Below are 24,409 nucleotides of genomic sequence, written 5' to 3'. Positions count from 1 at the left end.
TCCTGGGTGTTACGTTTAGTAAAACGAAAAGAGAAAAGGAGGGTTAAAGAAGTGTAGCCCTATGTAATCCCTGCACTATAACGTGCAGTGACCGACACGTCTCCCTTCTCGGTCGTCAGATGTCCCCGCTATTAGCGTACTGAGCCACAGCGGCTATTTGTCTGATGCCACACACATTCCCCAAACTACAAACAGCATTATTACCAAGTGAAACAAGGGAATGATAAAGGGAAGGCAACACCCGCCCTGTATGTAGTGTACTGCTAAATTAAGAAGAACAGATGCAATACATGTTTATCTGAAGCTCCGCTGGTTGCCCAAAAAGGCGGTCAGCCTATGAGAAACGCCGGGGGGAAATCTTATGTGGCGAGACGTTATTATAATAAATTACGGTGAAAGTCGGTGGTTCTAACCACTCTATATGGTATTTTAACAGTAAATATTCAGCGAGCCTATTAGTGCTGAGCTGGCTCTATACTCTAAAACCAGGGGCCTTGTAATCAATGAAAAAACTACTCACCGCTGTGATGACCCCGACTTTCCCCGCAAACAGCAGAGTCCGGGCAGAGGTTTCCCCTGCAGTGAGCAAATGGCCGCCAGCGCGTGTAGAGCCGCAGGAGCAGCCAGAGATTGAAGCCCTTGTCGGGAGAAAGCTCCGCCCCCCCCCCCCCCCGTTCAGGCGCCCAATTTTAAACATCACCAGCTTCTACAAACGGAGAGGGGAGCACCCTGCATCTCCAGCAATGCGAGCCGCGGCCGGGACCAGGCTCCGCCCCATTTCCATATTCAACTTCAACCAGGGCAGAGCAAATGCAGCGGAGAGCGCCCCGCCCCCTCCCGCCATAGCGCCCCCACTCAAATTCAAGTAAATACAGCGGGGAGTGCCCCGCACCCCCCAAAACCCCGCCAGCAGCGGCCGGGGAGCCCGTCATACAGAGCGGGAGCAAGCTCCGTTCCCTCCCGCCATGGCGCCAATATTTAAACTTGTACCCCTTTTCCACCTACGAGCACGGGTCGCAGCCGGGTGCCTGACACGGGAGCTGCCCCCTGCTGCGACCCGTGCTCGGTCCCTTTCCCATCAGCAGTCACAACCCGGCATATGCCGGGTTGGTGACGCTTCTAGTGACGCGGCAGGGGCGGCGCAGGGAGATCACATGATCTCCCAGCGCCGCCCTTCCATACAGTGTAAACGGGAGCCGTGTCGCATCGACACGGCTCCCGTTTACACTACAACCCTACCCGGATCATTCCCGTGTCCTACCCAGGTAGATAGCCGGGTAGGATTCACAGGTCACTTGATCCGGGTTGACCCTTTTCCACTTGCAAAAAACACGGGTAAATGCGCGCCCCCGTGCATTTACCCGTGTTTTTTGAGCTAGTGGAAAAGGGGTATTAACTAGCTCAGGAGAGTGCTGAGCCCGCTGTTCTAAAACTGGCAAGGCGCTGGGGGAGGAGGAGAGAGAGAGGGAGACAGGCAACACTCAGATTAAACCGTATTGGAGAAATACCTGGGCATTTCTTCCCAGCATAAACCAAAAACAGGTCCCCAAGATGCATACAGGCATTCTACCACATACAGATGCATGGCGTTCCTCTATACTATGTATTACAGTGTACCATGGGGACGTTCTTATATTCAGCAAGATCAGATAATCACACTGGCCATAGGTGTACGCTGGGGCCCTTATCTGAGTGGTATCTCCGAGCTGCGGCCAGGGACGGCTGAGAGCGGGGAAGCGGGGGGGGGGGGGGGGGGGGGAGCGTTTGTACTCACCGCTGCTTGCAGGATCCTGATGGAGTGGCCCCGACATGCGCAGCATGCAGCGGTGTCCAGCCACTCATACTCACCGCTGCCATGCTGCCGGAATCTTCTGCTGACGGAGCGGCCCCGACATGCGCTGCATGCAGCGGTGTCTGGCCACTGATACTCACCGCTGCCGTAATCTTCTGCCGACGGAGCGGCCCCGACACGCGCCGCACGCAGCGGTGTCCGGCCAGCTCCGGGTCTCCTTCGGCCGGGGCCCATCCCGACCCGCACGCAGCTGCGATGGGACCCCGCCGGCACCTCCCGCGGTGCAGACTTGCAGTCTGTGAGTGCAAAAAAAATAATAATAAAAAAATAATAAAAATAATAAAATTCTTCAGAGCAGTCCCAAGAGTGACCAGCTCCCCTGGGCACTAAAATAAGACTGGCTTGGAGGGGGGACATAGTAGGGGAGGAGCTAGTCACATGGTTATAAATTTAAAGTGCCAGCTCCCAGTTACTGCCTACTATATCCCCATTGTATCTGCACTCCAGTGGCCCCTAGCGGATGAAGGAGAAATTAACTTAATAGCCTCCAAAAGATCAGGAACATCCACATGTGAACTACCCTCCCCATCAGCCGTATCTGAGTCAGAACCTGTGGGGTCAGTATATGTGCCGTCTTCATCAGACGAGGTGTCAGTGACAGCAGTGGATTGTGAGGAGACAAGCGCTCACTTAGAGGACCTCTTGGACTTAGGCGAGCGACGGTCAGACTTTTTAGTAGTCAGGGACTGGTTCAACTTCTTTATTTGAGCAGATAAATCGTCCGCCCACGGCGGGTTAGCTGCAGGGACCACAATTGGTTGCACCGGCATTGGGGGTCCCATAGGGGGTGTTAGTTTATGAACTAGTGTATGCAGAAGCGTGGAAAAAGCGGCCCACGGCGGGTCATTATTTGCCCCTGTTGCCACCGTTCCACTGGGGGGCAAGGAGCCCCCAGAACCAGAGCCCACAGGTGCTATATTCTCATATGGCCCCGTGGTGTCAGCAACACCGGCAGTGTGTTCCGCCCCAGAACCGTTACCCTCAGAAGCAGACATGATATAACTTGCAGTATGAGGTAACACAGTACAATTATCAGCAGCACAATACCTCTAAACCCCTGCGCTGTCTAGTCAGCAGCAGCAGAGATAAAGGAGAGATATGGTGACTAAATCACAGAGAAAAATACGTAATACAGTATATCTTTGTGAAAATCCTATATTAGATAAAACCTGACGCACCAAGCCCCCTCAGGTTATAGAATATAGGGATAGCAGGTTGAGTGAAAGACACGAAATGGACAACACTCAGCTATCAATGCACACACAGATAGTCACAGTTTGTACAATGCAGAGGTTATTACAGACAATAATACTGCACTGGACTAGCTTACACAGCTATATAACAATAGATATAACACTACACAGTAAGAACTGGATGTATATGTATATCACAGGGTAATTGTACTAGAAAACCCTGACTAAGTGCACTCTTTCTTAACTATCACTGTCTAAAAAGGCAGGTAGAATACTTAAGTGTCATGTAAAGTCACAGCGCTGACAACCAGGCGGCATTACATAGGAGGATTTGCCCAAGCAGTCCCAGGAACAGTGAGCTGAGGGATAATGGCGCCAAGACACTGACAGGGAGTGAGGGAGAGACAGATATGCAGCTCCAGGGCGGGAACACTTGCAGAAAATGGCGCCCTGGGGCTGGGGGAGGGGCTTCAGGTCTAAGCCTTATCCCCCTGGTGGCAAAACCACCAGGTACTGCGGGCTCTAATATAACGGTTTAGAGAGAAAACCTGACCTGCCCCATGAGTTGTTGATCTAGTGGGATCGCCTGTACTGCCACAGTGTCCACCGCCAGCGCGCGCAGCCCGCCTCCCACTGACCGCGCCGGATCGCGATAAAGACCGGGTCCTACAAGCGGGACCCAATTACCACCTCCCGAAGCGCGGCCACGCGATCCTGGAGAGCCCCAGCCGTGTGTGTCTAACGTGAAGTAAACCGGAGCCTCCGCTGTAGGTACCCGGCAACCAGGGCTCGGGAGTGTACAGCGCCGCTGGGGAGAGCTGGAGCTGCAGCAGAGAATGTCACAAGACATATACCACCGCTGCTGCCCTTGAAGTCTTCACTTTTTACCTCATAAAAAGCTTTTCTCAGGGCTGCCTGGAGCAGCCCCTCTGTTATGTGCCTGCTATCTGCAGCACCAACTACAAAACTGAGATCCTGTGCTGGGAGGCGGGGTTATAGAGGAGGCGGTGCTGTGCATTCTGGGAACAGTCAAAGCTTTGAGTCTGTTGGTGCCTCGGATCAAGATCCTACTCTACACCCCATTGTCCATTCCTTGTGGAGTCCAGTGTACCCCGCAGCAGAAACTTAAATATATATATATATATATAATAAGAATTTACTTACCGATAATTCTATTTCTCATAGTCCGTAGTGGATGCTGGGGACTCCGTAAGGACCATGGGGAATAGCGGCTCCGCAGGAGACTGGGCACATCTAAAGAAAGCTTTAGGACTATCTGGTGTGCACTGGCTCCTCCCCCTATGACCCTCCTCCAAGCCTCAGTTAGGATACTGTGCCCGGACGAGCGTACACAATAAGGAAGGATTTTGAATCCCGGGTAAGACTCATACCAGCCACACCAATCACACCGTATAACCTGTGATCTGAACCCAGTTAACAGCATGATAACAGAGGAGCCTCTGAAAGATGGCTCACTACAGCAATAACCCGATTTTTGTAACAATAACTATGTACAAGTATTGCAGACAATCCGCACTTGGGATGGGCGCCCAGCATCCACTACGGACTATGAGAAATAGAATTATCGGTAAGTAAATTCTTATTTTCTCTAACGTCCTAAGTGAATGCTGGGGACTCCGTAAGGACCATGGGGATTATACCAAAGCTCCCAAACGGGCGGGAGAGTGCGGATGACTCTGCAGCACCAAATGAGAGAACTCCAGGTCCTCCTCAGCCAGGATATCAATTTTGTAGAATTTTACAAACGTATTTGCTCCTGACCAAGTAGCTGCTCGGCAAAGTTGTAAAGCCGAGACCCCTCGGGCAGCCGCCCAAGATGAGCCCACCTTTCTTGTGGAATGGGCTTTTACAGATTTTTGGCTGTGGCAGGCCTGCCACAGAATGTGCAAGCTGAATTGTACTACAAATCCAACGAGCAATAGTCTGCTTAGAAGCAGGAGCACCCATCTTGTTGGGTGCATACAGGATAAACAGCGAGTCAGATTTCCTGACTCCAGCCGTCCTGGAAACAATAAGAATTTACTTACCGATAATTCTATTTCTCGGAGTCCGTAGTGGATGCTGGGGTTCCTGAAAGGACCATGGGGAATAGCGGCTCCGCAGGAGACAGGGCACAAAAAAGTAAAGCTTTACTAGGTCAGGTGGTGTGCACTGGCTCCTCCCCCTATGACCCTCCTCCAGACTCCAGTTAGGTACTGTGCCCGGACGAGCATACACAATAAGGGAGGCATTTTGAATCCCGGGTAAGACTCATACCAGCCACACCAATCACACCGTACAACTTGTGATCTAAACCCAGTTAACAGTATGACAACAGAAAGGGCCTCTTAAAGATGGCTCCTTAACAATAACCCGAATTAGTTAACAATAACTATGTACAAGTATTGCAGATAATCCGCACTTGGGATGGGCGCCCAGCATCCACTACGGACTCCGAGAAATAGAATTATCGGTAAGTAAATTCTTATTTTCTCTATCGTCCTAAGTGGATGCTGGGGTTCCTGAAAGGACCATGGGGATTATACCAAAGCTCCCAAACGGGCGGGAGAGTGCGGATGACTCTGCAGCACCGAATGAGAGAACTCCAGGTCCTCCTTTGCCAGGGTATCAAATTTGTAAAATTTTACAAACGTGTTCTCCCCCGACCACGTAGCTGCTCGGCAGAGTTGTAATGCCGAGACCCCTCGGGCAGCCGCCCAAGATGAGCCCACCTTCCTTGTGGAGTGGGCTTTTACAGTTTTAGGCTGTGGCAGGCCTGCCACAGAATGTGCAAGTTGAATTGTGTTACAAATCCAACGAGCAATCGACTGCTTAGAAGCAGGTGCGCCCAACTTGTTGGGTGCATACAATATAAACAGCGAGTCAGATTTTCTGACTCCAGCCGTCCTTGCAATGTATATTTTTAAGGCTCTGACAACGTCCAACAACTTGGAGTCCTCCAAGTCGCTAGTGGCCGCAGGCACCACAATAGGTTGGTTCAGATGAAATGCTGATACCACTTTAGGGAGAAAATGCGGACGAGTCCGCAGTTCTGCCCTATCCGAATGGAAGATTAGATAAGGACTTTTATAAGATAAAGCCGCCAATTCAGATACTCTCCTGGCAGAGGCCAGGGCTAGTAACATAGTCACTTTCAATGTGAGATATTTCAAATCCACCTTTTTCAATGGTTCAAACCAATGGGATTTGAGGAAATCTAAAACTACATTTAGATCCCACGGTGCCACCGGAGGCACCACAGGAGGCTGTATATGCAGTACTCCCTTGACAAAAGTCTGGACCTCAGGGACAGAGGCCAATTCTTTTTGGAAGAATATTGACAGGGCCGAAATTTGAACCTTAATGGATCCCAATTTGAGACCCATAGATAATCCTGATTGCAGGAAATGTAGGAAACGACCCAGTTGGAATTCCTCCGTCGGAACCCTCCGATCCTCGCACCACGCTACATATTTTCGCCAAATGCGGTGATAATGTTTCACGGTGACTTCCTTCCGTGCCTTAATCAAGGTAGGAATGACTTCTTCTGGAATGCCTTTCCCTTTTAGGATCTGGCGTTCAACCGCCATGCCGTCAAACGCAGCCGCGGTAAGTCTTGAAAAAGACAGGGACCCTGCTGTAGCAGGTCCCTTCTCAGAGGTAGAGGCCACGGTTCGTCCGTGAGCATCTCTTGAAGTTCCGGATACCAAGTCCTTCTCGGCCAATCCGGAACCACTAGTATTGTTCTTACTCTTCTTTGCCGTATGATCTTCAATACCTTTGGTATGAGCGGCAGAGGAGGAAACACATACACTGACTGGTACACCCAAGGAGTTACCAGTGCGTCCACAGCTATTGCCTGTGGATCTCTTGACCTGGCGCAATATTTGTCCAGTTTCTTGTTGAGGCGAGACGCCATCATGTCTACAATTGATCTTTCCCAACGGTCTATTAACATGTTGAAGACTTCTGGATGTAGACCCCACTCTCCCGGATGAAGATCGTGTCTGCTGAGGAAGTCTGCTTCCCAGTTGTCCACGCCCGGGATGAACACTGCTGACAGTGCTATCACGTGATTCTCCGCCCAGCGAAGAATCTTGGCAGCTTCTGCCATTGCACTCCTGCTTCTTGTGCCGCCCTGCCTGTTTACATGGGCGACCGCCGTGATGTTGTCCGACTGAATCAACACCGGCTTTCCTTGCAGGAGAAGTTCCGCCTGGCTTAGAGCATTGTAGATTGCTCTTAGTTCCAGAATGTTTATGTGAAGAGACTTTTCCAGACTCGTCCATACTCCCTGGAAGTTTCTTCCTTGTGTGACTGCTCCCCAGCCTCTCAGGCTGGCGTCCGTGGTCACCAGGATCCAATCCTGAATGCCGAATCTGCGGCCTTCTAATAGGTGAGCCTTCTGCAACCACCACAGAAGTGACACCCTTGTCTTTGGTGACAGGGTTATTCGCAGGTGCATCTGCAGATGCGACCCTGACCATTTGTCCAACAGATCCCTTTGGAATATTCTTGCATGGAATCTGCCGAATGGAATTGCTTCGTAAGAAGCCACCATTTTTCCCAGGACTCTTGTGCATTGATGTACTGACACTTTTCCTGGTTTTAGGAGGTTCCTGACCAGATCGGATAACTCCTTGGCTTTTTCCTCTGGAAGGAAAACCTTTTTCTGAACCGTGTCCAGAATCATTCCTAGGAACAGCAGACGAGTTGTCGGGATTAAATGGGATTTTGGAATATTCAGAATCCACCCGTGTTGTCTTAGCACCTCTTGAGATAGTGCTAAAGCTGTCTCCAGCTGTTCTCTGGACCTTGCCCTTATTAGGAGATCGTCCAAGTATGGGATAACTAATACGCCTTTTCTTCGAAGAAGAATCATCATCTCGGCCATTACCTTGGTAAAGACCCGAGGCGCCGTGGACAATCCGAACGGCAGCGTCTGAAACTGATAGTGACAGTTTTGAACAATGAACCTGAGGTACCCCTGGTGTGCGGGGTAAATCGGAACGTGTAGATACGCATCCTTGATGTCCAAGGATACCATAAAGTCCCCTTCTTCCAGGTTCGCTATCACTGCTCTGAGTGACTCCATCTTGAACTTGAACTTTTTTATGTAGAGGTTCAAGGACTTCAGATTTAGAATAGGCCTTACCGAGCCATCCGGCTTCGGTACCACAAATAGAGTGGAATAATACCCCTTTCCTTGTTGTAATAGGGGTACTTTGACTATCACCTGCTGAGCGTACAGCTTGTGAATGGCTTCCAACACCCTCTCCCTTTCGGAAGAGACGGTTGGTAAGGCAGACTTCAGGAAACGATGAGGAGGATCCGTCTCTAATTCCAACCTGTACCCCTGAGATATTATCTGCAGGATCCAGGGGTCTACCTGCGAGTGAGCCCACTGCGCGCTGTAATTTTTGAGACGGCCCCCCACTGTCCCCGAGTCCGCTTGAGAGGCCCCAGCGTCATGCTGAGGTTTTTGCAGGAGCCGGGGAGGGCTTCTGTTCCTGGGAAGGAGCTGCCTGTTGGTGTCTCTTCCCTCTTCCTCTGCCTCGTGGCAGGTACGACAAGCCCTTTGCTCTCTTATTTTTGTAGGAGCGAAAAGGCTGCGGTTGAAAGGTCGGTGCCTTTCTCTGTTGGGGAGTGACTTGAGGTAAAAAAGTGGATTTCCCGGCAGTAGCCGTGGCCACCAAGTCTGATAGACCAACTCCAAATAACTCCTCCCCTTTATACGGCAAAACCTCCATGTGACGTTTTGAATCCGCATCGCCTGTCCACTGTCGTGTCCATAAGGCTCTTCTGGCTGAAATGGACATAGCACTCACCCGAGATGCCAGTGTGCAAATATCCCTCTGTGCATCACGCATATAGATAAATGCATCCTTTATTTGTTCTAACGACAGTAAAACATTGTCCCTATCTAGGGTATCAATATTTTCAATCAGGGATTCTGACCAAACTACTCCAGCACTGCACATCCAGGCAGTTGCTATAGCTGGTCGTAGTATAACACCTGCATGTGTGTATATATTCTTTTGAATAACTTCCATCTTTCTATCTGATGGATCCTTAAGTGCGGCCGTCTCAGGAGAGGGTAACGCCACTTGTTTGGATAAGCGTGTGAGCGCCTTGTCCACCTTAGGGGGTGTTTCCCAGCGCGCCCTAACCTCTGGCGGGAAAGGGTATAATGCCAATAACTTTTTTGAAATTATCAACTTTTTATCAGGAGCAACCCACGCTTCATCACACACGTCATTTAATTCTTCTGATTCAGGAAAAACTGTTTGTAGTTTTTTCACACCATACATAATACCCTGTTTTACGGTATCTGTAGTATCAGCTAAATGTAACGTCTCCTTCATTGCCAAAATCATATAACGTGTGGCCCTACTGGAAAATACGTTTGAATTTCTACCGTCGTCACTGGAATCAGTGCCCGTGTCTGGGTCTGTGTCGACCGACTGAGGCAAAGGGCGTTTTACAGCCCCTGACGGTGTTTGAGGCGCCTGGACAGGCATTAATTGATTGTCCGGCCGCCTCATGTCCTCAACTGACTGTTTAAGGGAAGATAAACCATCACGTAATTCCACAAATAAAGGCATCCATTCTGGTGTCGACCCCCTGGGGGGTGACATCTGCATATTTGGCAATTGCTCCGCCTCCACACCAATATCGTCCTCATACATGTCGACACCACGTACCGACACACACCGCAAACTCACAGGGAATGCTCTAATGAAGACAGGACCCACTAGCCCTTTTGGGGAGACAGAGGGAGAGTCTGCCAGCACACACCACAAAGCGCTATATATACAAGGGATATCCTTATATTAAGTGCTCCCTTATAGCTGCTTTAATATATATATATATAGCCATTAATGTGCCCCCCCTCTCTGTTTTACCCTGTTTCTGTAGTGCAGTGCAGGGGAGAGACCTGGGAGCCGTTCTGACCAGCGGAGCTGTGACAGAAAATGGCGCCGTGTGCTGAGGAGATAGGCCCCGCCCCTTTTTCGGCGGGTTCTTCTCCCGCTATTTTTCCAGTCAGGCAGGGGTTAAATATCTCCATATAGCCCCTATGGGCTATATGTGAGGTATTTTTAGCCTTGTATAAGGTTTATATTTGCCTCTCAGAGCGCCCCCCCCCAGCGCTCTGCACCCTCAGTGACTGCCCAGTGAAGTGTGCTGAGAGGAAAATGGCGCACAGCTGCAGTGCTGTGCGCTACCTTATGAAGACTGAGGAGTCTTCAGCCGCCGGTTTCCGGACCTCTTCACGCTTCAGCATCTGCAAGGGGGTCGGCGGCGCGGCTCCGGGACCGGACTCCACGGCTGGGCCTGTGTTCGATCCCTCTGGAGCTAATGGTGTCCAGTAGCCAAGCAGCAAATCCACTCTGCATGCAGGTGAGTTTACCACTTTCCCCCTAAGTCCCACGTTGCAGTGATCCTGTTGCCAGCAGGACTCACTGTAAAGAAAAAAAAAAACCTAAACTAAACTTTCTCTAAGCAGCTCTTTAGGAGAGCCACCTAGATTGCACCCTTCTCGTTCGGGCACAAAATCTAACTGGAGTCTGGAGGAGGGTCATAGGGGGAGGAGCCAGTGCACACCACCTGACCTAGTAAAGCTTTACTTTTTTGTGCCCTGTCTCCTGCGGAGCCGCTATTCCCCATGGTCCTTTCAGGAACCCCAGCATCCACTTAGGACGATAGAGAAATATATTTTCAGGGCACTGACAACGTCTAGCAACTTGGAGGCCTCCAAGTCCCTAGTAGCCGCAGGCACCACCAATAGGTTGGTTCAGGTGAGACGCTGAAACCACCTTGGGGAGAAACTGAGGACGAGTCCTCAATTCCGCCCTGTCCGAATGGAAAATCAGATAAGGGCTTTTACAGGATAAAGCCGCCAATTCTGACACGCGCCTGGCCCAGGCCAGGGCCAACAGCATGACCACTTTCCATGTGAGATATTTTAACTCCACAGATTTAAGTGGTTCAAACCAATGTGACTTTTGGAACCCAAAACTACATTGAGATCCCAAAGTGCCACTGGAGGCACAAAAGGAGGCTGTATATGCAGTACCCCTTTTACAAACGTCTGAACTTCAGGGACTGAAGCTAGTTCTTTTTGGAAGAAAATTGACAGGGCCGAAATTTGAACCTTAATGGACCCCAATTTCAGGCCCATAGACACTCCTGTTTGCAGGAAATGTAGGAATCGACTCAGTTGAATTTCCTCCGTCGGGCCTTACTGGCCTCGCACCACGCAACATATTTTCGCCAATTGCGGTGATAATGTTTTTGCGGTTACATCCTTCCTGGCTTTGATCAGGATAGAGATGACTTCATCCGGAATGCCTTTTTTCCTTCAGGATCCGGCGTTCAACCGCCATGCCGTCAAACGCAGCCGCGGTAAGTCTTGGAACAGACAGGGTCCTTGCTGGAGCAGGTCCCTTCTTAGAGGTAGAGGCCACGGATCCTCCGTGAGCATCTCTTGAAGTTCCGGTTACCAAGTCCTTCTTGGCCAATCCGGAACCACGAATATAGTGCTTATTCCTCTCCATCTTATCAATCTCAGTACCTTGGGTATGAGAGGCAGAGGAGGGAACACATACCCTGACTGGTACACCCACGGTGTTACCAGAGCGTCTACAGCTTATTGCCTGAGGGTCCCTGGACCTGGCGCAATACCTGTCGAGTTTTTAATCATGTGGAAGACTTCTGGGTGAAGTCCCCACTCTCCCGGGTGGAGGTCGTGCTGAGGAAGTCTGCTTCCCAGTTGTCCACTCCCGGAATGAATACTGCTGACAGTGCTATCACATGATTTTCCGCCCAGCGAAGAATCCTTGCAGCTTCTGCCATTGCCCTCCTGCTTCTTGTGCCACCCTGTCTGTTTACGTGGGTGACTGCCGTGATGTTGTCCGACTGGATCAACACCGGCTGACCTTGAAGCAGAGGTCTTGCTAAGCTTAGAGCATTGTAAATGTCCCTTAGCTTCAGGATATTTATGTGAAGTGATGTCTCCAGGCTTGACCATAAGCCCTGGATATTCCTTCCCTGTGTGACTGCTCCCCAGCCTCGCAGGCTGGCATCCGTGGTCACCAGGACCCAGTCCTGAATGCCTAATCTGCGGCCCTCTAGAAGATGAGCACTCTGCAACCACCACAGGAGGGACACCCTTGTCCTTGGTGACAGGGTTATCCGCTGATGCATCTGAAGATGCGATCCGGACCATTTGTCCAGCAGGTCCCACTGGAAAGTTCTTGCGTGGAATCTGCCGAATGGGATTGCTTCGTAGGAAGCCACCATTTTGCCCAGAACCCTTGTGCATTGATGCACTGAGACTTGGCTCGGTTTTAGGTTCCTGACTAGCTCGGATAACTCCCTGGCTTTCTCCTCCGGGAGAAACACCTTTTTCTGGACTGTGTCCAGGATCATCCCTAGGAACAGAAGACACGTCGTCGGAACCAGGTGCGATTTTGGAATATTGAGAATCCAATCGTGCTGCCGCAACACTACCTGAGATAGTGCTACACCGACCTCCAACTGTTCCCTGGATCTTACCCTTATCAGGGAATTGTCCAAGGAAGGGATAACTAAAATTCACTTCCTTCGAAGGAATATCATCATTTCGGCCATTACCTTGGTAAAGACCCGGGGTGCCGTGTACCATCCCATACGGCAGCGTCTGAACTGATAGTGACAGTTCTGTACCATAAACCTGAGGTACCCTTGGTGAGAAGGGTAAATTTTGACATGAAGGTAAGCATCCTTGATGTCCCGAGACATCATGTAGTCCCCTTCTTCCAGGTTCGCAATCACTGCTCTGAGTGACTCAATCTTGAATTTGAACCTCTGTACGTAAGTGTTCAAAGATTTTAGATTTAGAATCGGTCTCACCGAGCCGTCCGGCTTCGGTACCACAACAGTGTGGAATAATACCCCGTTCCCTGTTGCAGGAGGGGTATCTTGATTATCACCTGCTGGGAATACAGCTTGTGAATGGCTTCCAAAACTGTCTCCCTGTCAGAAGGAGACATCGGTAAAGCCGACTTTAGGAAACGGCGAGGGGGAGATGTCTCGAATTCTAATTTGTACCCCTGAGATATCACCTGAAGGATCCAGGGGTCTACTTGCGAGTGAGCCCACTGCGCGCTGAAATTCATTGAGACGGGCCCCCCACCGTGCCTGATTCTGCTTGTAAAGCCCCAGCGTATACTGAGGGCTTGGCAGAGGCGGGAGAGGGTTTCTGTTCCTGGGAACTGGCTGATTTCTGCAGCCTTTTTCCTCTCCCTCTGTCACGGGGCAGAAATGAGGAACCTTTTGCCCGCTTGTCCACGAAAAGACTGCGCCTGATAATACGGCGTCTTCTCATGTTGAGAGGCGACCTGGGGTACAAACGTGGAATTCCCAGCTGTTGCCGTGGCCACCAGGTCTGAAAGACGACCCCAAATAACTCCTCCCTTAATAAAGCAATACTTCCAAATGCCGTTTGGAATACGCATCACCTGACCACTGACGTGTCCATAACCCTCTACTGGTAGAAATGGACAACGCGCTTAGACTTGATGCCAGTCGGCAAATATTCCGCTGTGCATCACGCATATATAAAAATGCATCTTTTAAATGCTCTATAGGCAAAAATATACTGTCCCTATCTAGGGTATCAATATTTTCAGTCAGGGAATCCGACCACGCCAACCCAGCACTGCACATCCAGGCTGAGGCGATTGCTGGTCGCAGTATAACACCAGTATGTGTGTAAATACCTTTTAGGATACCCTCCTGCTTTCTATCAGCAGGATCCTTAAGGGCGGCCATCTCAGGCGAAGGTAGAGCCCTTACAAGCGTGTGAGCGCTTTATCCACCCTAGGGGGTGTTTCCCAACGCACCCTAACCTCTGGCAGGAAAGGATATAATGCCAATAACATTTTAGAAATTATCCGTTGTTATCGGGGGAAACCCACGCATCATCACACACCTCATTTAATTTCTCAGATTCAGGAAAACTACAGGTAGTTTTTCCTCACCGAACATAATACCCCTTTTTTTGGTGGTACTCGTATTATCAGAAATGTGTAAAACATTTTTCATTGCCTCAATCATGTAACGTGTGGCCCTACTGGAAGTCACATTCGTCTCTTCACCGTCGACACTGGAGTCAGTATCCGTGTCGGCGTCTATATCTGCCATCTGAGGTAACGGGCGCTTTAGAGCCCCTGACGGCCTATGAGACGTCTGGACAGGCACAAGCTGAGTAGCCGGCTGTCTCATGTCAACCACTGTCTTTTATACAGAGCTGACACTGTCACGTAATTCCTTCCAACAGTTCATCCACTCAGGTGTCGACCCCCTAGGGGGTGACATCACTATTACAGGCAATCTGCTCTGTCTCCACATCATTTTTCTCCTCATACATGTCGACACAAAAGTACCGACATACAGCACACACACAGGGAATGCTCTGATAGAGGACAGGACCCCACTAGCCCTTTGGGGAGACAGAGGGAGAGTTTGCCAGCACACACCAGAGCGCTATATATATACAGGGATAACCTTATATAAGTGTTTTTCCCCTTATAGCTGCTGTATTGTTTATACTGCGCCTAATTAGTGCCCCCCTCTCTTTTTTTAACCCTTTCTGTAGTGTAGTGACTGCAGGGGAGAGCCAGGGAGCTTCCCTCCAACTGAGCTGTGAGGGAAAATGGCGCCAGTGTGCTGAGGAGATAGGCTCCGCCCCCTTCTCGGCGGCCTTTTCTCCTGCTTTTTTATGGATTCTGGCAGGGGTTAAATGCATCCATATAGCCCAGGAGCTATATGTGATGTATTTTTTGCCATCTAAGGTATTTTTATTGCGTCTCAGGGCGCCCCCCCCCAGCGCCCTGCACCCTCAGTGACCGAAGTGTGAAGTGTGCTGAGAGCAATGGCGCACAGCTGCAGTGCTGTGCGCTACCTTGTTGAAGACAGGACGTCTTCTGCCGCCGATTTTCCGGACCTCTTCTGCCTTCTGGCTCTGTAAGGGGGACGGCGGCGCGGCTCTGGGACCCATCCAAGCTGGGCCTGTGATCGTCCCTCTGGAGCTAATGTCCAGTAGCCTAAGAAGCCCAATCCACTCTGCACGCAGGTGAGTTCGCTTCTTCTCCCCTTAGTCCCTCGATGCAGTGAGCCTGTTGCCAGCAGGTCTCACTGAAAATAAAAAACCTAATCTAAAACTTTCACTAAGAAGCTCAGGAGAGCCCCTAGTGTGCACCCTTCTCGTTCGGGCACAGAGATCTAACTGAGGCTTGGAGGAGGGTCATAGGGGGAGGAGCCAGTGCACACCAGATAGTCCTAAAGCTTTCTTTAGATGTGCCCAGTCTCCTGCGGAGCCGCTATTCCCCATGGTCCTTACGGAGTCCCCAGCATCCACTTAGGACGTTAGAGAAATATATATATACACACACATACATACTGTACACACACACACGGTATATGTGTAATGGGCAGGCAATAATGATGCTGCACTATATACACCAGTACTGGCACGTGTAAACTCCCAGCCAGTCTGGGGAGGTAGAGGACACCAGAAACTGTCAGAAAGGATGTGGGTAAGGCCTGGGAGGGGTGTGGGAGGGGCGAGCACAGGTCCCCGCCCCTCTGTTGGCGCACAGTAAATATAAAGCAGCTGAGCTGGTTATCTGCCTCCTCCTCACCCGCATCATCTGCAGTCCTAGCACTGACCCCTCCTCCTCCCGGTCACCGCACTGCTCACCCCACACAGGGTCTCACCCCTTCCTGCCAGACTGAATCACCTTCTCCCCTGCCGGAAAGTAGTCATGTGTCCCCGATGCCTCCGCTCTGAGCGCTGCGGGACAGTCTGGTGGTTCCTACGTCCGTTTCCTGGTTACTGCTGGTACCTGCAGCCGAGTCCCGGGATGGCGAGTAACCTGGGGGTGCAGCATGGTATATGGAGGAGGGGTGCAGAGTATGCGGTATATGGCAAGAGCAGGATATGGAGGAGGGGGTGCCCTGTATATAGGGGGTACTATATAGATGGGTATGGGGGTGCACTGTGTATATGGGGGCAGTATGTGTGTGTGTCACACAGAGATGACTATACTGAGAACAATCTGCCCCTACCGCCCTCTCTGCCCCATGTCTTATCTGCCCCTACCGCCCTCTCTCCCCCATGTCTTATCTGCCCCTACTGCCCTCTCTCCCCCATGTCTTATCTGCCCCTACCGCCCTCTCTCCCCCATGTCTTATCTGCCCCTACTGCCCTCTCTCCCCCATGTCTTATCTGCCCCTACCGCCCTCTCTCTTCCTTGTCCTATCTGACCCTCCCCATGTCTTATCTGCCCCTACCGCCCTCTCTCCCCCATGTCTAATCTGCCCCTACCGCCCTCTCTCCCCCATGTCCTATCTGCCCCTACCGCCCTCTCTCCCCCATGTCCTATCTGCCCCTACCGCCCTCTCCCCCATGTCTTATCTGCCCCTACCGCCCTCTCTCCCCCATGTCTTATCTGCCCCTACCGCCCTCTCTCCCCATGTCTTATCTGCCCCTACCGCCCTCTCTCCTCCTTGTCTTATCTGCCCCTACCGCCCTCTCTCCGCCATGTCTTATCTGTCCCTACCGCCCTCTCTCCCCCATGTCTTATCTGCCCCTACCGCCCTCTCTCCCCCATGTCCTATCTGCCCCTACCGCCCTCTCCCCCCCATGTCTTATCTGCCCCTACCGCCCTCTCTCCCCCATGTCCTATCTATCCCTACCGCCCTCTCTCCCCCATGTCTTATCTGCCCCTACCGCCCTCTCTCCCCCATGTCTTATCTGCCCCTACCGCCCTCTCTCCCCCATGTCTTATCTGCCCCTACCGCCCTCTCTCCCCCATGTCTTATCTGCCCCTACCGCCCTCTCTCCCCCATGTCTTATCTGCCCCTACCGCCCTCTCTCCCCCATGTCCTATCTGCCCCTACCGCCCTCTCTCCCCCATGTCCTATCTGCCCCTACCGCCCTCTCCCCCATGTCTTATCTGCCCCTACCGCCCTCTCTCCCCCATGTCTTATCTGCCCCTACCGCCCTCTCTCCCCATGTCTTATCTGCCCCTACCGCCCTCTCTCCTCCTTGTCTTATCTGCCCCTACCGCCCTCTCTCCGCCATGTCTTATCTGTCCCTACCGCCCTCTCTCCCCCATGTCTTATCTGCCCCTACCGCCCTCTCTCCCCCATGTCCTATCTGCCCCTACCGCCCTCTCCCCCCCATGTCTTATCTGCCCCTACCGCCCTCTCTCCCCCATGTCTTATCTGGCCCTACCGCCCTCTCTCCCCCATGTCTTATCTGCCCCTACCGCCCTCTCTCCCCCATGTCTTATCTGCCCCTACCGCCCTCTCTCCCCCATGTCCTATCTGCCCCTACCGCCCTCTCTCCCCCATGTCCTATCTGCCCCTACCGCCCTCTCTCCCCCATGTCTTATCTGCCCCTACTGCCCTCTCTCCCCCATGTCTTATCTGCCCCTACTGCCCTCTCTCCCCCATGTCTTATCTGCCCCTACTGCCCTTTCTCCCCCATGTCTTATCTGCCCCTACCGCCCTCTCTCTTCCTTGTCCTATCTGACCCTCCCCATGTCTTATCTGCCCCTACCGCCCTCTCTCCCCCATGTCTAATCTGCCCCTACCGCCCTCTCTCCCCCATGTCCTATCTGCCCCTACCGTCCTCTCTCCCCCATGTCCTATCTGCCCCTACCGCCCTCTCCCCCATGTCTTATCTGCCCCTACCGCCCTCTCTCCCCCATGTCTTATCTGCCCCTACCGCCCTCTCTCCCCATGTCTTATCTGCCCCTACCGCCCTTTCTCCCCCATTGCGGTGATAATGTTTTTGCGGTTACATCCTTCCTGGCTTTGATCAGGATAGAGATGACTTCATCCGGAATGCCTTTTTTCCTTCAGGATCCGGCGTTCAACCGCCATGCCGTCAAACGCAGCCGCGGTAAGTCTTGGAACAGACAGGGTCCTTGCTGGAGCAGGTCCCTTCTTAGAGGTAGAGGCCACGGATCCTCCGTGAGCATCTCTTGAAGTTCCGGTTACCAAGTCCTTCTTGGCCAATCCGGAACCACGAATATAGTGCTTATTCCTCTCCATCTTATCAATCTCAGTACCTTGGGTATGAGAGGCAGAGGAGGGAACACATACCCTGACTGGTACACCCACGGTGTTACCAGAGCGTCTACAGCTTATTGCCTGAGGGTCCCTGGACCTGGCGCAATACCTGTCGAGTTTTTAATCATGTGGAAGACTTCTGGGTGAAGTCCCCACTCTCCCGGGTGGAGGTCGTGCTGAGGAAGTCTGCTTCCCAGTTGTCCACTCCCGGAATGAATACTGCTGACAGTGCTATCACATGATTTTCCGCCCAGCGAAGAATCCTTGCAGCTTCTGCCATTGCCCTCCTGCTTCTTGTGCCACCCTGTCTGTTTACGTGGGTGACTGCCGTGATGTTGTCCGACTGGATCAACACCGGCTGACCTTGAAGCAGAGGTCTTGCTAAGCTTAGAGCATTGTAAATGTCCCTTAGCTTCAGGATATTTATGTGAAGTGATGTCTCCAGGCTTGACCATAAGCCCTGGATATTCCTTCCCTGTGTGACTGCTCCCCAGCCTCGCAGGCTGGCATCCGTGGTCACCAGGACCCAGTCCTGAATGCCTAATCTGCGGCCCTCTAGAAGATGAGCACTCTGCAACCACCACAGGAGGGACACCCTTGTCCTTGGTGACAGGGTTATCCGCTGATGCATCTGAAGATGCGATCCGGACCATTTGTCCAGCAGGTCCCACTGGAAAGTTCTTGCGTGGAATCTGCCGAATGGGATTGCTTCGTAGGAAGCCACCATTTTGCCCAGAACCCTTGTGCATTGATGCACTGAGACTTGGCTCGGTTTTAGGTTCCTGACTAGCTCGGATAACTCCCTGGCTTTCTCCTCCGGGAGAAACACCTTTTTCTGGACTGTGTCCAGGATCATCCCTAGGAACAGAAGACACGTCGTCGGAACCAGGTGCGATTTTGGAATATTGAGAATCCAATCGTGCTGCCGCAACACTACCTGAGATAGTGCTACACCGACCTCCAACTGTTCCCTGGATCTTACCCTTATCAGGGAATTGTCCAAGGAAGGGATAACTAAAATTCACTTCCTTCGAAGGAATATCATCATTTCGGCCATTACCTTGGTAAAGACCCGGGGTGCCGTGTACCATCCCATACGGCAGCGTCTGAACTGATAGTGACAGTTCTGTACCATAAACCTGAGGTACCCTTGGTGAGAAGGGTAAATTTTGACATGAAGGTAAGCATCCTTGATGTCCCGAGACATCATGTAGTCCCCTTCTTCCAGGTTCGCAATCACTGCTCTGAGTGACTCAATCTTGAATTTGAACCTCTGTACGTAAGTGTTCAAAGATTTTAGATTTAGAATCGGTCTCACCGAGCCGTCCGGCTTCGGTACCACAACAGTGTGGAATAATACCCCGTTCCCTGTTGCAGGAGGGGTATCTTGATTATCACCTGCTGGGAATACAGCTTGTGAATGGCTTCCAAAACTGTCTCCCTGTCAGAAGGAGACATCGGTAAAGCCGACTTTAGGAAACGGCGAGGGGGAGATGTCTCGAATTCTAATTTGTACCCCTGAGATATCACCTGAAGGATCCAGGGGTCTACTTGCGAGTGAGCCCACTGCGCGCTGAAATTCATTGAGACGGGCCCCCCACCGTGCCTGATTCTGCTTGTAAAGCCCCAGCGTATACTGAGGGCTTGGCAGAGGCGGGAGAGGGTTTCTGTTCCTGGGAACTGGCTGATTTCTGCAGCCTTTTTCCTCTCCCTCTGTCACGGGGCAGAAATGAGGAACCTTTTGCCCGCTTGTCCACGAAAAGACTGCGCCTGATAATACGGCGTCTTCTCATGTTGAGAGGCGACCTGGGGTACAAACGTGGAATTCCCAGCTGTTGCCGTGGCCACCAGGTCTGAAAGACGACCCCAAATAACTCCTCCCTTAATAAAGCAATACTTCCAAATGCCGTTTGGAATACGCATCACCTGACCACTGACGTGTCCATAACCCTCTACTGGTAGAAATGGACAACGCGCTTAGACTTGATGCCAGTCGGCAAATATTCCGCTGTGCATCACGCATATATAAAAATGCATCTTTTAAATGCTCTATAGGCAAAAATATACTGTCCCTATCTAGGGTATCAATATTTTCAGTCAGGGAATCCGACCACGCCAACCCAGCACTGCACATCCAGGCTGAGGCGATTGCTGGTCGCAGTATAACACCAGTATGTGTGTAAATACCTTTTAGGATACCCTCCTGCTTTCTATCAGCAGGATCCTTAAGGGCGGCCATCTCAGGCGAAGGTAGAGCCCTTACAAGCGTGTGAGCGCTTTATCCACCCTAGGGGGTGTTTCCCAACGCACCCTAACCTCTGGCAGGAAAGGATATAATGCCAATAACATTTTAGAAATTATCCGTTGTTATCGGGGGAAACCCACGCATCATCACACACCTCATTTAATTTCTCAGATTCAGGAAAACTACAGGTAGTTTTTCCTCACCGAACATAATACCCCTTTTTTTGGTGGTACTCGTATTATCAGAAATGTGTAAAACATTTTTCATTGCCTCAATCATGTAACGTGTGGCCCTACTGGAAGTCACATTCGTCTCTTCACCGTCGACACTGGAGTCAGTATCCGTGTCGGCGTCTATATCTGCCATCTGAGGTAACGGGCGCTTTAGAGCCCCTGACGGCCTATGAGACGTCTGGACAGGCACAAGCTGAGTAGCCGGCTGTCTCATGTCAACCACTGTCTTTTATACAGAGCTGACACTGTCACGTAATTCCTTCCAACAGTTCATCCACTCAGGTGTCGACCCCCTAGGGGGTGACATCACTATTACAGGCAATCTGCTCTGTCTCCACATCATTTTTCTCCTCATACATGTCGACACAAAAGTACCGACATACAGCACACACACAGGGAATGCTCTGATAGAGGACAGGACCCCACTAGCCCTTTGGGGAGACAGAGGGAGAGTTTGCCAGCACACACCAGAGCGCTATATATATACAGGGATAACCTTATATAAGTGTTTTTCCCCTTATAGCTGCTGTATTGTTTATACTGCGCCTAATTAGTGCCCCCCTCTCTTTTTTTAACCCTTTCTGTAGTGTAGTGACTGCAGGGGAGAGCCAGGGAGCTTCCCTCCAACTGAGCTGTGAGGGAAAATGGCGCCAGTGTGCTGAGGAGATAGGCTCCGCCCCCTTCTCGGCGGCCTTTTCTCCTGCTTTTTTATGGATTCTGGCAGGGGTTAAATGCATCCATATAGCCCAGGAGCTATATGTGATGTATTTTTTGCCATCTAAGGTATTTTTATTGCGTCTCAGGGCGCCCCCCCCCAGCGCCCTGCACCCTCAGTGACCGAAGTGTGAAGTGTGCTGAGAGCAATGGCGCACAGCTGCAGTGCTGTGCGCTACCTTGTTGAAGACAGGACGTCTTCTGCCGCCGATTTTCCGGACCTCTTCTGCCTTCTGGCTCTGTAAGGGGGACGGCGGCGCGGCTCTGGGACCCATCCAAGCTGGGCCTGTGATCGTCCCTCTGGAGCTAATGTCCAGTAGCCTAAGAAGCCCAATCCACTCTGCACGCAGGTGAGTTCGCTTCTTCTCCCCTTAGTCCCTCGATGCAGTGAGCCTGTTGCCAGCAGGTCTCACTGAAAATAAAAAACCTAATCTAAAACTTTCACTAAGAAGCTCAGGAGAGCCCCTAGTGTGCACCCTTCTCGTTCGGGCACAGAGATCTAACTGAGGCTTGGAGGAGGGTCATAGGGGGAGGAGCCAGTGCACACCAGATAGTCCTAAAGCTTTCTTTAGATGTGCCCAGTCTCCTGCGGAGCCGCTATTCCCCATGGTCCTTACGGAGTCCCCAGCATCCACTTAGGACGTTAGAGAAATATATATATACACACACATACATACTGTACACACACACACGGTATATGTGTAATGGGCAGGCAATAATGATGCTGCACTATATACACCAGTACTGGCACGTGTAAACTCCCAGCCAGTCTGGGGAGGTAGAGGACACCAGAAACTGTCAGAAAGGATGTGGGTAAGGCCTGGGAGGGGTGTGGGAGGGGCGAGCACAGGTCCCCGCCCCTCTGTTGGCGCACAGTAAATATAAAGCAGCTGAGCTGGTTATCTGCCTCCTCCTCACCCGCATCATCTGCAGTCCTAGCACTGACCCCTCCTCCTCCCGGTCACCGCACTGCTCACCCCACACAGGGTCTCACCCCTTCCTGCCAGACTGAATCACCTTCTCCCCTGCCGGAAAGTAGTCATGTGTCCCCGATGCCTCCGCTCTGAGCGCTGCGGGACAGTCTGGTGGTTCCTACGTCCGTTTCCTGGTTACTGCTGGTACCTGCAGCCGAGTCCCGGGATGGCGAGTAACCTGGGGGTGCAGCATGGTATATGGAGGAGGGGTGCAGAGTATGCGGTATATGGCAAGAGCAGGATATGGAGGAGGGGGTGCCCTGTATATAGGGGGTACTATATAGATGGGTATGGGGGTGCACTGTGTATATGGGGGCAGTATGTGTGTGTGTCACACAGAGATGACTATACTGAGAACAATCTGCCCCTACCGCCCTCTCTGCCCCATGTCTTATCTGCCCCTACCGCCCTCTCTCCCCCATGTCTTATCTGCCCCTACTGCCCTCTCTCCCCCATGTCTTATCTGCCCCTACCGCCCTCTCTCCCCCATGTCTTATCTGCCCCTACTGCCCTCTCTCCCCCATGTCTTATCTGCCCCTACCGCCCTCTCTCTTCCTTGTCCTATCTGACCCTCCCCATGTCTTATCTGCCCCTACCGCCCTCTCTCCCCCATGTCTAATCTGCCCCTACCGCCCTCTCTCCCCCATGTCCTATCTGCCCCTACCGCCCTCTCTCCCCCATGTCCTATCTGCCCCTACCGCCCTCTCCCCCATGTCTTATCTGCCCCTACCGCCCTCTCTCCCCCATGTCTTATCTGCCCCTACCGCCCTCTCTCCCCATGTCTTATCTGCCCCTACCGCCCTCTCTCCTCCTTGTCTTATCTGCCCCTACCGCCCTCTCTCCGCCATGTCTTATCTGTCCCTACCGCCCTCTCTCCCCCATGTCTTATCTGCCCCTACCGCCCTCTCTCCCCCATGTCCTATCTGCCCCTACCGCCCTCTCCCCCCCATGTCTTATCTGCCCCTACCGCCCTCTCTCCCCCATGTCCTATCTATCCCTACCGCCCTCTCTCCCCCATGTCTTATCTGCCCCTACCGCCCTCTCTCCCCCATGTCTTATCTGCCCCTACCGCCCTCTCTCCCCCATGTCTTATCTGCCCCTACCGCCCTCTCTCCCCCATGTCTTATCTGCCCCTACCGCCCTCTCTCCCCCATGTCTTATCTGCCCCTACCGCCCTCTCTCCCCCATGTCCTATCTGCCCCTACCGCCCTCTCTCCCCCATGTCCTATCTGCCCCTACCGCCCTCTCCCCCATGTCTTATCTGCCCCTACCGCCCTCTCTCCCCCATGTCTTATCTGCCCCTACCGCCCTCTCTCCCCATGTCTTATCTGCCCCTACCGCCCTCTCTCCTCCTTGTCTTATCTGCCCCTACCGCCCTCTCTCCGCCATGTCTTATCTGTCCCTACCGCCCTCTCTCCCCCATGTCTTATCTGCCCCTACCGCCCTCTCTCCCCCATGTCCTATCTGCCCCTACCGCCCTCTCCCCCCCATGTCTTATCTGCCCCTACCGCCCTCTCTCCCCCATGTCTTATCTGGCCCTACCGCCCTCTCTCCCCCATGTCTTATCTGCCCCTACCGCCCTCTCTCCCCCATGTCTTATCTGCCCCTACCGCCCTCTCTCCCCCATGTCCTATCTGCCCCTACCGCCCTCTCTCCCCCATGTCCTATCTGCCCCTACCGCCCTCTCTCCCCCATGTCTTATCTGCCCCTACTGCCCTCTCTCCCCCATGTCTTATCTGCCCCTACTGCCCTCTCTCCCCCATGTCTTATCTGCCCCTACTGCCCTTTCTCCCCCATGTCTTATCTGCCCCTACCGCCCTCTCTCTTCCTTGTCCTATCTGACCCTCCCCATGTCTTATCTGCCCCTACCGCCCTCTCTCCCCCATGTCTAATCTGCCCCTACCGCCCTCTCTCCCCCATGTCCTATCTGCCCCTACCGTCCTCTCTCCCCCATGTCCTATCTGCCCCTACCGCCCTCTCCCCCATGTCTTATCTGCCCCTACCGCCCTCTCTCCCCCATGTCTTATCTGCCCCTACCGCCCTCTCTCCCCATGTCTTATCTGCCCCTACCG

General features: G+C 52.3%; 1 protein-coding gene across 2 annotated transcripts in view; it reads right to left on the bottom strand.

Annotated features, from left to right (window-relative positions):
- The window catches only part of CACUL1 (CDK2 associated cullin domain 1), an 82,739-nt gene that overhangs the window by 20,706 nt on the left and 37,624 nt on the right, over positions 1-24,409 (bottom strand). The window contains exon 9 of one of the 2 annotated variants that reach the window (XM_063962709.1): positions 22,364-22,515. The exons of the other annotated variant lie outside the window; for it this stretch is intronic. Coding sequence (XP_063818779.1) covers positions 22,403-22,515 — 113 coding nt within the window. The 3' untranslated portion in view covers positions 22,364-22,402. Of the gene's footprint in view, positions 1-22,363; positions 22,516-24,409 lie in introns of those variants that run through there. 2 annotated transcript variants of the gene reach the window in all.

This window comes from Pseudophryne corroboree, chromosome 3 (assembly GCF_028390025.1).
Source record: "Pseudophryne corroboree isolate aPseCor3 chromosome 3, aPseCor3.hap2, whole genome shotgun sequence".
NCBI lineage: Eukaryota > Metazoa > Chordata > Amphibia > Anura > Myobatrachidae > Pseudophryne > Pseudophryne corroboree.
This window is presented reverse-complemented; position numbering and strand designations above follow the sequence as displayed.